Source organism: Drosophila eugracilis, unplaced genomic scaffold (genome assembly GCF_018153835.1).
Source record: "Drosophila eugracilis isolate 14026-0451.02 unplaced genomic scaffold, ASM1815383v1 contig_2147, whole genome shotgun sequence".
Taxonomy (NCBI): domain Eukaryota; kingdom Metazoa; phylum Arthropoda; class Insecta; order Diptera; family Drosophilidae; genus Drosophila; species Drosophila eugracilis.
The window spans coordinates 477023-494715 of record NW_024573030.1 but is presented as its reverse complement, the minus strand read 5'-3'; the positions used below and the strand labels follow the sequence as shown (position 1 = coordinate 494715).

At 37.0% G+C, this 17693-nt stretch overlaps 2 protein-coding genes across 10 annotated transcripts in view; both read left to right on the top strand.

The window, feature by feature from the left end:
* Positions 1–321: 321 nt before the first annotated feature.
* On the top strand, positions 322–4936 carry LOC108110391 (N-acetylneuraminate 9-O-acetyltransferase). Its single transcript, XM_017219446.2, has 3 exons — positions 322–817; positions 1502–1598; positions 1679–4936. Exons 1-3 carry the CDS (start codon positions 559–561, stop codon positions 3900–3902), a joined length of 2580 nt encoding a protein of 859 aa, XP_017074935.1. The 5' UTR covers positions 322–558; the 3' UTR covers positions 3903–4936.
* Positions 4937–5005: 69 nt separating this feature from the next.
* LOC108110389 overlaps positions 5006–17693 on the top strand; it is a 45262-nt gene continuing 32574 nt past the window's right edge. For 4 of the 9 annotated variants that reach the window (XM_017219443.2, XM_017219439.2, XM_017219442.2 and 1 more), the window contains exon 1: positions 6335–7958. The gene's annotated coding sequence lies outside the window, so the exon portion shown is untranslated. Of the gene's footprint in view, positions 5619–6334; positions 7959–17693 lie in introns of those variants that run through there. The other 5 variants (XM_017219437.2, XM_017219445.2, XM_017219436.2 and 2 more) reach the window with 4 other exon arrangements.

Here is a 17693-nt window from a genome sequence, read left to right as displayed (position 1 = left end):
ATAATTACAAAACAATTGAATTACAATTTCAATGTGATTTCTCTACTAGAAAAATACAAACACTTAAATTTGACGACTATGCTATGCTGAATCAAGATGAACTAAATGTTTTTTTGATGCTCAGCCAGACATTAAATATCTGCCTGCTTTGTTCTCTGTTTGGGCAAAACAGTTGCTCATCAAGATTTTAGTGCGAACTCAACGTTTACCTATCAAAACAAAATAATAAGTAATGAGTTTTTAAAAAAAGTTTTGCCCGCAATGCCGATATGTTAGCCAGCTGTTCGATATCGATAGTTCTGCTGAGTGGGCGGCGCGCGATAGTCGCGGTTGCCAATCGGCCGGCGAAGCACAGGCCAAAGAAATATAAAATAAAAGCGAAACAGCAGGCAAAAAGAGGAGTCGGTGTTCAAAGAACTGAAAAAACTGGGTTAATACCATGCCCGGGCTATAGGCCAAGTTATCTATAATAATATAGGCCATATTATTCGACGTAGAGTGGGTGGCGTGGTGGAGGAGTGGCGGCGGCAGCAGCAGCAGTAGACGGGCTTATAAATTATGGAGCTACGCGAATTGCGCGGTGGAAATGGTGGAAGCGGAGGAGTTGGTGCCCCTGGAACATCTGCAACATCGGTAAATGGAGCCCCAAGTCCCGAACTTGGTGGCATTTGTATTGGTGGCGCCGGCGGAGGACAGCGAATGCCCACCAAAGCGGATATATTCATGGAACAGCTAAACGCCACCAATGCCAAAAAGGTGGCGCTGCTCCTGGTCCTCGGATTTATCATTTACCACGGCCTGCTCAACTGGAACTATGGTAAGTCCAATGTTAAGAGTATTAAGTATGTATGTATATGTATGGACTTTGCTGTAACGGTAAAGCTTATCTACAACTGTAACGGTTAATATCTTACCTGCAGCAACTGTAAATTTTATACAAAATCAGAAGAAACAGTTAGTTATCATGTTGTTTCAAAGATCTGAGAATGTTGTTGATAACTTAAAATAAAATGGATACGAAGCTATGTACATATATAGTTTTTCCATAATTGTATTGATCATCTAAACTTGATATCAAGATCTTTTTCATTTTGTGAATCAAACATGTAAATAATTCGAAGTGTATGCTAATTGTATACATATAATTTCTTAAAACTCGAAAGATAGTTGTTCGCTATACTTTTATATGGATGTAGTTTTGTGTCTTTTATAAGGGTTTTGTTAAATTTGTTGTTTTAAATATGCTGTCTTTATTTTATTTGAAAAAAAAAAATTCAGGTCAATTTATAAGATCCAATGTGCCGATTTTAAAGTTAAGACTAAGCCTACATAACATTGGTTGTATAAATAAGAATATGATATTATGCAGACAGTCTTGATTCAAGACGATTTACCATATTCCACATCTGTTATATCTAAATGCTCATGTAGATGCTTTCACTGTTGTTGTTTGGCCTCTGTTACTCTTTTATTGATATTGATTTGTCCTGATTTTCCTTAGGCAGTGACTCCTGCCAGTGGCTGCTGTCCAAGGGCCGATTCAAGGGCGACAACGAGTGGCAGCCGTACGGTTGCATGGTGCACAAGTACTCCCTCACGTGAGTAATCAACACACATTCCCGACGAGATAACCTCCCCATTAATGACTCACCCTAACCGAAATTCACATTATTTACAGTGACACAAGGCGATGTTTGCGTTACCTCGCCTTCTTTGACAACAAGAACAACTTTGTGTTCATTGGGGACAGGAGTGTGCGGCTGCTTTATGACCGATTTGTGGAGCAACTGCGTCTACCGTTGGCTGCAGATGAATTGCCCGATGAGGAGGATAATAACGCCTCGATAACGGATGGCTCGGCACGTTTCGAAGACAAGAAGCTGCACATGCTGGCCCAGTATATTCGGGCGGAGGAGGTAAGTCCGACGCTGATTGAGCAGCTGTACCGCCTAGAGGCAGAGAAGCAACTGTCCTCCGTTTACGTGGTGGGCTTTACATATGCCAGTTTACTTGCCGGCAACACCACGGATGATGTGTTGCGCCAATATGCCGCTAACCTCACGTTGCTCGTGGCTCCATTTCATCGACTGGTGGCGCAAACATCCCGGGTCCTCTGGAAACTAGCAGATCGTGTGGATGAGGAAAAACTGCCACCTAATTGGAAGCTGTTGCAAAATGAGCACATTGATCGTCTAAATCATGTGGCCCGGGGTGTTTTCCGTTACACAGAGGCCAGTGTTTGGGAATCCGCCTGGCACATATCAAATGGTCTGCAAGATAATGCCATAGATGGTCATCAACTATGCGCCCATGGCCAGCGACTGGAAGTTCAGTTGCTGTGGAACATGTACTGCAATGATTACATGAACTACAATGATGGCACATGCTGCAGTAGCTCTGAGCCGCACACCACACTGCAAATAGTGGCATATGCCATGTTTGGTGTCTGTATGACCCTCGTGTGCGGTATGTGCCTGCGGAGATGGCTGCTTCATCTGCGTGGTCATACTTTGTATGTGCCCTTGCAGCAGCAGCAGCAATCGCATGAAGGCGGAAGAACAGTAGGAGCACCTAATAATGCCTTATCCGCTCTGATAACCGACTATGGCACACCCATGGTGGCGCTATCTCTGCTGGGCCTTATTCTGGCCTATTTCTATCTTTGTGATCGCACCAACTTCTTTATGAAGGAGAACAAATACTACTCGGAATTCAGCTTTTGGATACCAGTGGGCTATGTCTTTGCCCTGGGACTGTTCTTTACGGAGGATTCACGATTTACCAAGGTGCTAAATCGCGATCAAACAGATGAGCTGCGTGGCTGGATATTGCTGGTGGTGTTAATATATTATATGACTGGAGCACAGCGAGTGCTGCCTATTCACATGCACATCAAGCTATTGATCTCCGGATACTTTTTCCTCACCGGATACACACACTTTACACACCTATGGCAGACTGGCAATAGTGGCTCCTTGTTCGTGCGTTTCTTCCAAGCAATGTTTCGAGCAAACTTTCTCAGTGTGCTGCTATGTTTCTGCATGAACCGGCCTTATCAGTTTTATTACTTTGTGCCACTACTCTCCTTCTGGCTGTGTGTTGTCTACTTTGTACTGGCCCTGCCACCAAGGATATCATCTGCATCAGTGGACGCCAATCCGTTGCACTATCTGTATTTGGTGTGCAAGTGTATTGGTTGTCTTGGCGGCATCACTGTGCTCTTCATGTCGGAGGTATTCTTCGAGCGAATCTTTGTGACGCGACCGTGGAAGGCGCTGTTTGTGACAACGGATGATGACCTGCACGAGTGGTGGCATCAGTGGAAGCTGGATCGATATACGGTGGCCTTTGGAATGATCTATGCCGCCTGCTTTCATATTGCCCAAAAGTACAATGTGTTCGATGACAACAATCATGGAAATCTGTTTTCCCGACGGACCTCCATATCGGTCACATTGCTGGCACTACTAGGAGTTGGGGTGTATACCTCGTTCTCGTTCTTGTGCCGCAACGTCCAGAACTGTGAGGAGATTCATTCCTACATCCTGTTCATCCCGATTGTGGGCTATGTGGTCCTCAGGAATATATCCGGAATCCTGCGAACTCGGTACTCGGCGTTCTTCGCCTGGTTTGGCCGCATCTCGCTGGAGCTGTTCGTCTGTCAGTATCACATTTGGCTGGCCGCCGATCGACATGGAGTTTTGGTACTGCTTCCTGGTTTCCCTACGCTCAACATGATCATCACGTCGTTCATCTTTGTGTGCGCCTCACACGAAGTGCACCGTCTCACCCAAATCCTGCTACCGTATGCTGTGCCCAGCGACTGGCGTCTGGTCATGCGCAACTTCGTCATCTTTCTCATCGTGCTAATACCCGTCGCCCGATCAGATGGTATGTTCTGATCCTGAGCGATTCGCAATCCAATTGCCGCCCAAGGTAGACCCAAAGTATTCGATAGATAGCAGCCCCTATGGCAAAAAGTTAAAAGAGCAAATAATAAGTGTTTTTAAACTTCAGGGTGGATCGGTTTTATATTCAAGCTTCAAGTCTTAAAAACTAAAAATCTTAAAATTCTTTAGCCATATCTCAATTCTTTCTAAAAGATATTTAACCTTAATGGGCCATAGGTCGAAAATTGTTAACAATATACAAAATCTGGCATTCGTGCCGGAAATTCAAAAGAGACAATAATTTAATTTGTTTATATTACTTAATTTTGTTAATATATATTTGATTATAGTTTTATTTAGATTATTTCAAACTTCAAGTTATATTCGTATCTTTACAAATCGAACCACCCAAGTTTATATAGTGCGTGTCATAGCTATAAGAAGCAAACAATAGTCAAGTCTCGAAACGGAACCTTAAACTTCAACTTAATAATATGGTCATTTGATGAAATTTATCCTAAATAGTAATTTTGGTTTTAGCTAAATTTGTTTTTCAATTTACAACATAGATTTAAAGATAAAAGATTATGTAACTCGAAACTTAAGTACCTTAATTCGATTTAATTATAGGTTTTTAGCTCCCAATTATTCTTTGATATTTTGATTAGGATGTAATTTTATTAACGGGATTCATGCAAATAACTGCCTTAAGCCAATATTATCATTATATATCCAATAGAATTTTTATCGATTATGGCTTTAACTTAAATACGCAATATTCTTATGGTTCTGAAACGCACTGTAGGCACACCTTTAACTATAAATGATAACAAATTAAGATATATATATATATATATCGACATATTTTACGCCTATGTATACAATCTAGAGTTAATTTAGCTTAAATTTTGCACAAATTACTTAACAATTCAACCAACCAAGCAACACACACTCACACACACACTCAGTCAAACACAAGCAGCGGCAAACCAAATGTATGTATAAAGCAAGAGAATAAAGCAATGGATATATACTTATACTTATAACCATCGGCCGGAAAATTGATCACACTTTTTGCAAAAAAAAAAAAAAACAAACTTTGGACTGCGAACTGTGGCGGCCACTGAACTGGGCATCCTTTAATGCGGGCACGCGGATGCTGGAATGTTGGGAATGTAGGAGTCGCGCGGGGGCATGGATTGCGCTAATTGACATGCTGCAAACAACCTGCAACTAAGTCAAAGCTGCACTGAAGAAAATAATGACCGGGTAAGAAATTCTCTTTTAATTTAGTGGCTTATCGATCTAGAAGTGATATCAACTTAATTATTTCTATGGTAAGTTCCAAGTTTTTCATAAAATTTTTAATAATTTGAGATCATAAAGTTCAGATAGAGTAGTTTATTGTGTTTTGTTCTTACTTATTTTGTTTTAAAGTAAAAATCGAATCGAATCTTAACCATTTTGTTAACTAACCATAATGATATTTAATTTTTCAAAATTTTTAAAAGAATTTTTTTTATATTTTTCATTTATTTCTTTTTTGAGTGTAAAAACGCAGGTGGTAGCTGCTGCTGTGCATACTTTCCATTCACAAAAAGCATTCATTCAACTCGCGAAAGTAAAAAGAGTTGTGCTTCCCAGGATGTGAGAATATGAAGGATAAGGATGTCGATGGGGGGAGGCAGTTGGGACTGAAACTGGTGACGGTTCTACGCGTTTACAAAGGTACATATTTGCATACATAAGTAGACATACACTCTCAGTTAATGAAGAACTTAATTCCCATCACAAACAGAAGTTTGTCCCGTTTAATTGGAAAATGTTTCAGGTTTTAAGGTTTTAAGACTTGTGGCAAGCCAACTGCAAAAACGAGACATTTTCCAAACTCGTAAAGAAATCGGGTCATGAGTGTCCTAAAAAGATTACAATTTACATAAATTATTTTAAGATTTTTCTTTAAAGACTTTTTTTTTTTATATATTTTAGATTTTTACTTAGTTACTTTTTCGAAATTCAATTAGATAGATTATATTTTTTATAGTAAAATGTAATTATTTTTAAAATATTTTTAAAAATCAACTCAAATAGTTTTTCCTATTTGTTCTTTCCTTTGAAAAGAGTCAAAGGAATTTTCATAATTTTATGCTTTAAAAATTAAAAAAAATCTAAATCTTTACAATAACTATAAAAGTACATATTTCCTCATGAAAGTTTCTTTTGCGATCAGCTTTGGACTGAAAAGCTCACGGTTAGCGTCAACAAGTGGCTTTTCCAACCGCTTTTCCGCCCCCATATTCGAATTTGCTCAAGCTGCTGTAAAAAAGGCTTTCAAGTAGGAGCAGGCAAAGCTTTTCCGAGCCGCCTGAACTCGGCTTTTCCGACTTACAGCTCGTCGAGCCGAAGGGCAAAAGGTTTAAATTCCGGCGCTCAACGGCGTTGGCTCTCAGTCATCGGCCGAAAGTGTTTGGAAACGGTTCGTTGGCAGTCGCAAAAAGAAAAAAGGAGTCTTAAGAGTCACAGCAGCCACAGAACCACCACCCAAACAGTTGGGCGCCAAAAAATCATCCAGTCTACCATTGGCAGTTGCATGAAAAACTTAAAATTCAAAATTAAAAAACCGGCGCCCAACAATAAGAACACATAAATTGTTGCTGCTGTGGTTTTTGAAGAGTTTGTAATTTTTTTGAAGTGCCAAAGAAGCGTTTTCAATGCCCAAGCCTAAGCCTAAGCCTAGTGTGTGTTGTTAAAAGTGTGTGTTCTCATCAAATTAAAATTGTAAATTTACCCATTTTTTTTCTTGTTTTTTCCTGTTGCTTCAGTAAACATATCAGTTTCAACATATGTACTAACGAAATTATAAAGTGGAAAACATCAGAATCGAATGAAAATCTTAGAATTGGAAGTCGGATATTTGAATCCAGTGATGACCATCGAAAGGAAGGAATTTAAGGGATCGAAGAATTCTCAAATCAAATTCAAAGAAAATCAAATCGAAATTTGAACTTACACCAACATCTGAATATAACTTTTAAAACCAAAAAGCAAGTATATATTCTATCTAATCACTTTAAATAATCAAGTTATTGGTGTGAATATCATATTTAATCTGAAAACAAAATATTCTAAGTTAAGTCTACAAAATCATTGTGATCGAGCTTATTAGAGATTAAAGCCGATCGTTAATACAAATATTATTCAAACTTTACACAAAAAAAAAACTAACAAATTTGTACTAAATAAGTTTGAAGTAAAACGATCCAAGAAGATCACACCAAAAATATTACAATTTGTAGCATAAGATCAACTTAAAACTTTTACGATCACTGTCTAAGATAAAATCAAAATTTTAGACAAGTATAATTGATTAAAAATATTTTAAAGAATCAAGAAGTTCTTAACACAAACATATTTAAACAATATAATCCAAACAAAATCATTTGAGAAAAGCTATTGAAAGTACGCTTTATGTTAAGAAAATCTATTTTAATGTAATTATTAAATTACATTTACCTTGCAAACCTAATTGATATCAATGAAAAATCCAAAAAGAGCTTAAAATGCATCCCATACTGGATCGATACTATAGCGATCGCTATCAGATCAAACTTATAACCAGATATTTAATCGAGTTGCTTCGATTGAGAAAGAAAGCTAAGCGTAATGCTGAACTCTACGATTAAATGGTAGAAAGTTTAGGACACATCAATCCAAACCAAAATCCCAAAAGGGCTTCAGAAAGCACCTAAAACAGTAGAATATCTATTGAACTGAGTCGAAAAAAAACCCACTGGACATGCCATAAAACATCACCGATCGATAGAGAGGAAATAAGAACTTCAGATCTAAACGAATTTTCAAATTTCCAAATCTTCATCTAATCCAATTTAAAAAGTGCAAAAAAACAACCGTTGAACAAAGTGTAAATCGCGATCGTGTATTGAACTTTGGCCAATGTAGACCAATAGATGACTGTTAACCAAAGCCCAGAGCTGAAGCCAAATATATTCATCTTGTGGATCCAGAGACGTCCAGGAGATGTGATCTAAGGACTTCGGAATTTAACAGGTGAGAAACTTTTGTGACCAATGAGTCAAATTCAATTTCGTTGTCATTTAGTTGTTGGCACTGCCATTGATGTGTTGTTGCTTTCGTTGTTATCGTTGTTATCATTATCATTATCATCGCTCTGTAGCTCTTACTTATGTCATTTGCAATTACAATTGCTATTGCGATTACAATTAATGTTGAGTACATGAGCGAGATACAAAGATACGAAGGTATACATCCAGCCATCTAGCTATTTGAGTGAGAAAAACAAAAAAAAGTAAAAAGGACACTTGAAGAAAGCGTTTTGCCTCTTAATGCCTTTTACTGCGCATTAGTTAACCAAAGTATTTAGGGACGTTGAAAAGGGATACCCTTTCATATGCTTACCGTAGTTGGTTTTTTTTTTTTTTTATTTTCGAGGTTTCGATTTAATTTGTGGATTAAAAACGCAGACCTCCCACCATTCTTACAACCTAAAACCCACTTGGTTGGATGTGCGAGTGTCCTTGTGTATCTGGCAGTTAATTAGAATTGCGTTGGCCCGGCTGACGGCTTCTTGTTTTGATTGTGCCAGACAGACGCTTAGACAACTCACGTCTTTGCCTACAATTTGGCCTTTTCTCCCCACATACTCCAGCTCTTCTGTGTGTACACTGGGGAAACTAATCCAGTTCTTCTCTTGAATTTCTACAACTTATTCATTGTTGATTCTAATGGCTAAGCTTTGATTTTTCGATCGTCTTTGATATTTTTATCAAATTGATTAATATAAAATATGTTTTCAAAATCTATAAAATTGTCAATCAGATCGTTAATTACCGTTCTCAATGAAATCCTAACTATTTTCGGCTTCGATTTTTCGATTTCCTTTTGTAAACAATAATTCCATTTTCGCACTTAGATTCTCTTAGTTTTTTTTTTCGGTGCCAAGACACAAACACATACACAGTTTGGTAAGGCCCGAGGACATCGGTGTCCTTGCATTTGCTAAGAGGGTAACATCTGCCTGGTGGCCTCCCTTTTGTGCTCATCCTTTTCACCCATTTTCCTTGGCGCCCTTTTCGCTTTCTTCTTGTTTGTCACGAGTTTATTTTTCACGGACTTGGAATTGTTGTTTTCGTCTTGGTTTTGTTGGCAGAATCATATGAATTTGATTGTTGCTTTTCGCCTGGGAATTGGTTTGTAACATTCAAGTTTCCCCCAGCTTGAGTTGGGTTTTCTCAGTTTGAAGTTGAAGTTTTTTTTTTTACTTCTTCTTTTTTCATTGACTAAAATGTGCTTAAGTTTGGGCTTTTAAGTGAAAAGTTTTGGTACAAAATGGCATAGAATAGTTTTAGTTCTTTAGAACTATTTTGGAATAAATTTCGGAATATTTCTTTAAGAACATCAGTTATTGTACAGCATTTATTTTACCCTGCCAATTATACATGTAAATCGAATTTGAATTGAAAAAATTTCGAAAAACATTACTTACCTTTGAAGTGTTTAGTTTTGTTTGCAAAAGTAACCCACCCACTTTTCGGGTTTTCCTGCTCCTGTTGAATATCTCGCCACTTCCGACCCTCTAATGTATGCTACACTTTTGTTTCCTCGTTCGTTGTCATTTGCCCCGGGAAACTCGAAAGCGAATAAAAACGAGAAAAAAAAGAAACGAAAAAAAGAGAAAGAAAAATATGAAAAATGCCAAATGTAAACAAAATCAAAAATGCCGGCCATGTCCTTTGGCGTTTTGCTCCACATATTTTCTTTGTTGTTCCTCCTAATATATACAAATATTTTGATGGCAGATGGGGAGTTGGAAAAAAACTAAGCTTGTAGATGGGAAGGACGAAAGTGGGTCTGTTCGAAATTGCTGGGCCTGTTAATTTAATTTTCCTCCATTCCGCTTCCACTAACGATTTTCCTTCTTTTTTTTTGTTTTGTTTTGTTGTCAGATGTCCTGGACTTTGTGGCAAGGACATGGCAAAAAAAAAATAAAAAATATTATTAAAATGATGGGAAGTGGTTGTGTTAATAAAAATCAAAGTTGAAATGTCTGGCTTTTATGAGCTGGCTTTTAGTTGGCCCAACTAATTCATGATTTCACTTTGAATGCTATATGTGTTTACGAATCTCTGTAGTTCTTTTTTTTAAATATTTTTTTGTAATTACTTTTGGTAAGATGTTTTTAAAAGAAAATTTTTAAATCCTCTCTCTATTTAGTAGTGAATTTTACTTAGTAATATTAGGTAGTTGTAGGCAGCAGCATATTTATTCATTCCAAAAACTCATTCTCTCAATTCCTTCACTTCCTTAATGGAGATTATAGATTTATGATAAGTAAATCCCATTAATTAAGAACTATTCAATCACCTTTCTTTGTGAAACAAAATTATTCCCTATTTCCCTTTCATTGTGTTGATTTGTTTGGTTTTTTTCAATTTTCCATTTGACATTGAAGCATTAGCTCTATGTGATATCGTTTCATCCTGTCTATTGTTACTCTTTTCATGGGCATTTTTCAATGCATTTTCCATTTTTCAATTCAATTTTAATATTCACTTGAGTTTGAATGCCGTTTTCTTTTTTTTTTTTTTTGGTTTGTAATCGTTTTTTCTCCAAGTTTTTTCGTGGTGGAATTTTTTGTGTTTTATTTTTATTTTATTTATGTTCGCCGACCATTTTGCTTGTTTGCTGTTTGTTTGTTGGTTTTCCATTATTTATAACTGAAATTTAAAAGCTGTTGTTGATGCCGACGGCGCAGCTGCTTGTTGTTGTCGTTGTTTTTTCTTATTGTATATATATATATTTGTATTATATATATATACCTTTGTACATACTATATTTATTCTTGGCTATTTGGTTTCGGGAATTCCCTGTTGTTGTTGGTCAGTTCGGGCCATCTTTGTTTGTTTATTGCTTTTTTGATGTCCAGTTATGCTAACGCTTTCACTTTTCGTCTCTTTTTCTCTGATAGAACGCTTTATCCTTACCTCGATTTCCATTTCCGACCCGCTATTTCCCCTTCTGTTTTTTTTTTTATCGTTATTGCAATGTGGAAACATTTTATTTGTTTATTAATTATTTTGGTTTGGCCTAGTTTGGTTATTGCAGTTTCTTAAATGAATTCGCCTTTTGTTATGGGCAATAACCTTTTGAAGTTCTTTGCAGCATTCAATCAAACCGAACTTGATATTCTCCTGTGAGTTTAAAGGTTAAACCGTTTGTGAATAGATTTTTGTTTTCTGCGTTTTGTATTACCTGAATGTTCTGTGTTTTGGGCAAAATTAGAAGGCCGAGAGTCAAGGTAATCGGATTCATACCTTGGTCTTCCGCGAAATTGAGATATTCAATAATCTCCACTCGAATTTCCTTCCGTTCGATGAATTTCTACCAACCGAATTCCACCGATTGACCCACAAAAGGAGGCTTAACTTTTCAGCCCTCGGAAAGGCATTGGCCGAAAAATGGGTAAAACAAAAGGGCTCGAACAATGGGGATTCGCGGATGTGTATACATCACATGGTCATAAAGCATGAAGGCCTCTTTCAGTTCGGCTTGTTTGTCTGTTTTCATTTTTGGTTAATTTTTTTTTTTGGGGTTTTTTTTGTGGTGATAAAACGATCAATCTGATTGAAGTTTATTAAGAGACTATCGATAGCGATAAGGCTTCTAATTGAATGGTTGAACTGATTATGGAAATATTTTTATATTAAGCAGTGACTCATTAGTATATCTTCTATATATTTAGATAGTAGTAGTAGTTACCAGCCCATCTAGCCCAGTTAAATTTAACTACGCTCGTTGCATAAAAATAGCCAATGCAGCGGCTTACATTGAAACTTAAATAGCAAGAAAGTTAGCAAGGGAAAAATCAACAGAAGACGGCCACTCAAATTTCATAGTTCAAGTGAATCAATAAACAACCCAGATTGAGGAGTCCTGCATCTGCATTCCCGGTCAGAAAATGCTATCCTTACGGACTAGCAAAAAAAAGGAGTAGCCAAGAAGGCAACTAACTGCCTTTTTTCTGTCTTTCTTTTTTGTTTTTTTCTGTTTTTTTTTTTTGGCAGCTGTGCAATCGCATTAAAAGTCTTCGCCCACTGGCAAAATGAAAAATTACTCACATTCGCATATGAAAAAGTACACAAGACATGCAGAAATACAACGAACATACACATGAAAAATGGGAAAACTTCATTCACAATTAAGTTGAATATAAGTATATAGTTTTATCTATATGATAATGAAAGGCAGACTAAAAATCCCAAATAATCACTTATATTTCATCACTTAGGTTTCATGGTCATTTAGTAAATGAAAAATAATCCAATTTTTCACTGTGTACTTTACATATAAAATGTATATTGTTTCAGCATACACACCTCACTCTTTTTATCCGTCTGCCAGAATGTTTATGTTGAAAATGGCTGTCTGAAAATTCATTTTGCTTGACGCTTCATCTTGGCCCTGTGTGAAAAGCCGAAAAGTTGGGCTTTGTAAGAGAACATAAGGGAGCCAGCCATGAGGTAGCATGAACATATGTATTTTATATGGTAATGCGTTTAAAATCATTCAAATCGTGTCTATATCATATACATATATACCGCACACGAATGTAATTTGCAAAACTTTTTACCAAAACTGTCGCTCTCTCACTCTCTTGCTTGGCAAAATGTGCAAATGGCAGTCAAATCTGGTGATGGTCGTCGTCGTCGTCGTCGTTGTTGTTGTCCTCGTCTGGGCATATAAATATTTATGGCTTGCACTGTATTACTTCATAAACAAGTGTGTGCCGATCTTCAAGTCAAACACAAACTTTCAACTCAAATGGGCGAACAAATAAAACAAACATTTCGTATGAATTTCAAGCCAAAGATTGCAGTCAAAACAAACAATAACTGTGCTATCATTTGATATCAAAACATTTTACGATTCCCAAGGGAAATTTTTTCTAAATTTGTTGTAATGGGAAAATATTATATATTAGCAAAAAAGAGAAATCAAGTTTAAATCTTCAAGAAAAATATTTAAATCGTATTTCTGCATTCAAATGAGACTTCGAGAACAACCTCGGTAAGGTCATTAAAACCAACGACCAGCACATGTACCGCCCTCAAACCGCTTGCCACAAACATTTCCTTCAAAGAACTGAGCAAAGTGAAATAAGATAAATGAGCCAATTTGACTTGGCGTGCGTGTCCTGGCCACAATAACAAATAACCAAATACCAAATAGCTGAACTGAACCACCCACAACGTAAAGCCAGCCTGAAAACCCAGAAAACCCACACCTGTGCCACACCTGCCACCTCTTCCTTTCGTTTTTTTTCTTCTTTCTTTTTTATTTTGGCCGCTTAATAGGCCAATCCATATGCAGTCAAGTCAAGCGTCGAAAAAGGCGGATTCAGTTTGTCAATCACAGCGCGTAAAACGAATTTTTGAGCGAGATTTATTTATTTTTTTCTTTAGATATTTTTTTTTTTTTTCTTGTATTTATCCATGTGTTGGGATGCTTGAGCCTGGGAATCTTCACATTGGTATTTTCGTGTAATAATTGATTTTTGTGAGAAATGATCGAAAGAGATTATCCCCTCCTTGGGTTTAGAGCGACGGTAAGACATTTTCCAAAGATATATATGTATCTGCACAAGGGGAAAATTAGTTAAATGGCTGATTGAATTACTTAGCTTAGTATCTTGACTTTAATCTATGTTACAATATAGAATTTATTCCAAGTTTAGCTTTATTTTTGTATGCAGTAAAGTTAAAAATATAAATAGTTAAATCCATTTATCATTATTATATGATTTTATAATTTTCCATTAAATTAATGATAACTGTAGAGTAGTTCTTTCCACACTGAGTTTTTTCTTTTTGGGTCTTTTTGGCACAGAATTTTGTGATGCGTGTGTGTTTTGCTTATTGTTATTCGCCTGTCTGTCGGAACAGGCGCGTTCATGTGTGCTGTTGCTGAGCGTTTTCCACCATTTTCCATGGCCATTTTCCACCTAGCGCGCCGTCTGCAGAAATGAAAAAAAAAAAGAAAAGAGACGAAAAAAAAAAAATGCAACTCAAGTTGAGTTGAGTCGACTCAAAAAGCCATTAAGGCGTCGAAGTCAATGCACTCGAATGATGGGGCCAGCTTTTGCCTTCAGAGGCCAAGTGGCCAGGATGGTTTTCCCCCTTCTTCTTCTTTGTTACCAGAAGGGAAAGTCCCCAGCGGATATTTATTGACATTTAAATGGACTTACAGCAAGGTACGAGCTTAATATATATATATATATTCTATAAAATTGAAAGATTTGCTTGCTATTTTTGCTGCTCGTCCTGCTGCTTCCTGTTTATTGATCTAATATTTATGGATTAATCAATCATAAAATTAAGCCCCCGGGCCTGCTGAAGGTACTTACCCGCTGTGGCACTGTGTCGAGATGTTGTTGCTATTCTTGTTGTTGTTCATAATTAATCGGGTGCCAACGGAGCGTATACTTAATAGGCTCAATCAACACGCATTTCGATTTTGCCGCCCGCTGATACAATTGGAAAATGGTGCTGCTGATCGGCGATAAGCGTTTGTACAGCAAGGCAGGGCTTATATTATTGAATCCACTTAAATCCAACACCATCATCCCCTCCCCTTCCCCCGCTGTATTGTCAAACTAATTATGAAGGACTCAACTAAACTCAACTCAACTGGATCCATAGGGTCCATGTCACTTCGCTTTTCCATTACCAGCGAAGCCTTGAGCAGCGAAAACCCTTAAGAAACATGGCGCTACCATCAACACCACTTCACTGCGGGAAAAACTCTATTTTAATTAGAGAATTTGATATATTTTTTGATGGTTTTTCAGGGGTTAAGAAAGTAGTTATGACATAGGGAAAAGTTATAGTCAGAAATGCATCTATAAAAATCCCTAAAAAATCTTTTGCGATTATTAAATAATCGAACTAAACAGTTTTAAAGTTTGTTATTGGTATATGTTTAATTTGTGTTAATTCATTAGCAGTTTCAAGAACATAATCCTGCATATAGCACTTGATTTTGAGGCAGTGTAGTAGGCAGAAGCGTTTTGAACTGCGATTGTTTGCGTATAGAGTATGTATATCTTATCTTTTGCCAGCCAGGCAGGCATTTTATCTAAACCAGAAACTCGAGTGGCTCAATGGCAGTGGGTAGTGGAGGGTAGAGAGCGGGGGAGACTATGGTTTATGGGGATGTGGGTGACACATGTAACCTCTTCTCGCCGAGTCGAACTTCAGGTTTTAGTTGCCGGAAACAAAACAATACAAAACTCTCGCGCAACTCGAGAGGAAAATCGAGTAGTGCAAACGTGCGGAAGGGAGGAGGAGGAGGGGGGGGTCTCTTTTGGTTTGGTTAAGCCACCGAGTAAAGTGGCTTCCAGCTGGGGGATAAAGTGGTTGGTTGTAAGGCCAATATTTGCTCCAGGCAAATATGAATACACGGTTCGACTAATTACGCGCTCTTACTCGCAGGCCCTTCATATCAAATAGTGGCTAACAAAAATTCAGAGCACAAAATAAGCCCAAAAAAAAATAACAAAATGACTCATTGAAACCGAAAAGGTTTTTAGGTCATAAAATAACAGTCTGTGGTTGATTTTCGATCTCAAAATCAAACTTGGCAGCTTGTTTTTTAATGGTATAATATCTCTATGAGAAGTTAATCATAAAATCAAAAAAAAAGTAATCTGCAATTTGCATACCATAATTAAGCCTTTGCTTGGATGTCAACAGATATAACCATTATCTGAAATTTAATTTGATAAATGTCATTCATTCGCCTCATTTTCACACCTGTTGCTCAGATTTCCTACGACATATTCGCGGCGAATAAGTTAAAAATTGAAATATGAATTTCTGACAAAAACAAAAAATTAAATCACACGAAAAGAAAAATGAATTTCCTGTGACACCAAAACTGCAGTGATGCGGAAAATCTATTAATAGAAAAATCAAACAAATATTAAAAGAAAATCTTTAATAAAGGGCAATTGGAAGGTTGCTTGGAAATTGCAATTACATTGAATGTTTAACAATTGTGGGAAAATTCAAGATTTTTCGGAACTAAAACTTTCTGCTGAGCTTCACCTAAAATTCATTTGAATTTTTTTTTAATAATTATGAAATATTATTCTGTCAGTTCCAGGCAATATATTTGCCCAGAAATTGATATTTGAAAACAGTTTGTTGGTTAACCACATAGGTCAGCTTGCCCAATAATTATTTTATAAAGAATAAAACTCAATCATGGCAAAATTACAATTTTGTATATTTGATATTTTTGAGTGAAAACTTTGGACATGGCGCACGCACAGGAAATTCGATTAAAATCTGTTCTATACTTGACTGATTTTTGCACAAATTTTTTGGGTATTATTTACGGTCTTTTGTTTACGCGAAATCTGCCTAACATTTCGAATTGGCAGGCATCACCATCACCTAATTTTAATTGAGGTCTATTCAAAAAATTTCCCCTGGCCACCTTTTCTCGTTATTTACAATTCCGCCTACCAAAATGGTTGGTTTCCTTCTTGGTTGGGTGGTAGGTTGGTTGGTTTGGCAGATTGCTTGGCTGGTAGGTTTCACGAAAGCGTTTAAACTAATCAACAAGAGCATTTTGTTTGTTGGCCTGCCTGCCAGCCACCCTGCCATTTGAATAAAATATGAGTGTGGGAGCATAAATTGCGCACAAGGTTTTTCTTGTTTATTTCTTTTTCGGTCCTACTTTTACATTATCTTTTTTGCGGCTAAGCTCTTCACTTGGGACTCCATTTGCAGCTTCATTTCATCCGACATCTTCTGAACAGACACACACACACACACACACACACACTTACCGAACACAATATCGATTTAATGTAATTAAGGTAAAGCAGCACTATAATAAAAATGTGTCGCCAGGCAGCACGCACCCAGATACATCAGCCAACATACTTAACCGTCTTGTCCACGTCTTTCGAAGTTCTCGTCCTGCGGCACCCGAATAAAAATCAATAATTAAAGTTACATTCTCCCCGGGGTCGTTGTTGAAATTGCTACTGGCTTAGTAGTGCTTAAAGCCCAATCGAAAAAGGGAATGAAACGAAAACAGAGTTAAGTAGACTGAGAGACCTTTACACGTTCCGATTACGATATCGATAGGTTGTTTGACATTTCGTAATGACCAACAGCACATTCTGTCCAATAGCAAATTCTGTCCAATAGCACATTTGTACAGTTTAGCCAAAGAAGATATATGGTTTTTGACAGTTTTCTCATTGATTCGTTTAACTAACTGTGACTTGTTTTCGAGTTTATGATGACAGTTTTGTTATTTTTCTGATGATAAAAAGTACAGCTGTGCTTGCAAGGTAAATAACAGACAGCTAAAGTTTCAGTTTTTACATTCTATTTGTCTAGTTGGTATAATTATCAATACAATAATTCTCTCAATTGTCTCAAATTCCCAAGAAAGTTTCCCCTTCATTGGCATTCCACCTGCGTTTCACACTTTCACAATGTCAAATTGAAATTGACAAATTACAAGCCACTTATTTCGAGATGAAGAACTTCTGCTCTTCTTGTGTGATTGCCAATAATATATCACAGCACTGCAATATGATATTAGAAATTGGCAATTTCGTGTCGAAGGGTTTCTGACCAACTAAATCTCAGATTATATTCATTTTGTATTCAAATGTCAATGGACAGTTTGTTTAAGTGCTGAAATATGTTTTGCTTAGATAAGGTAACAGTATGAGGAGTAGGA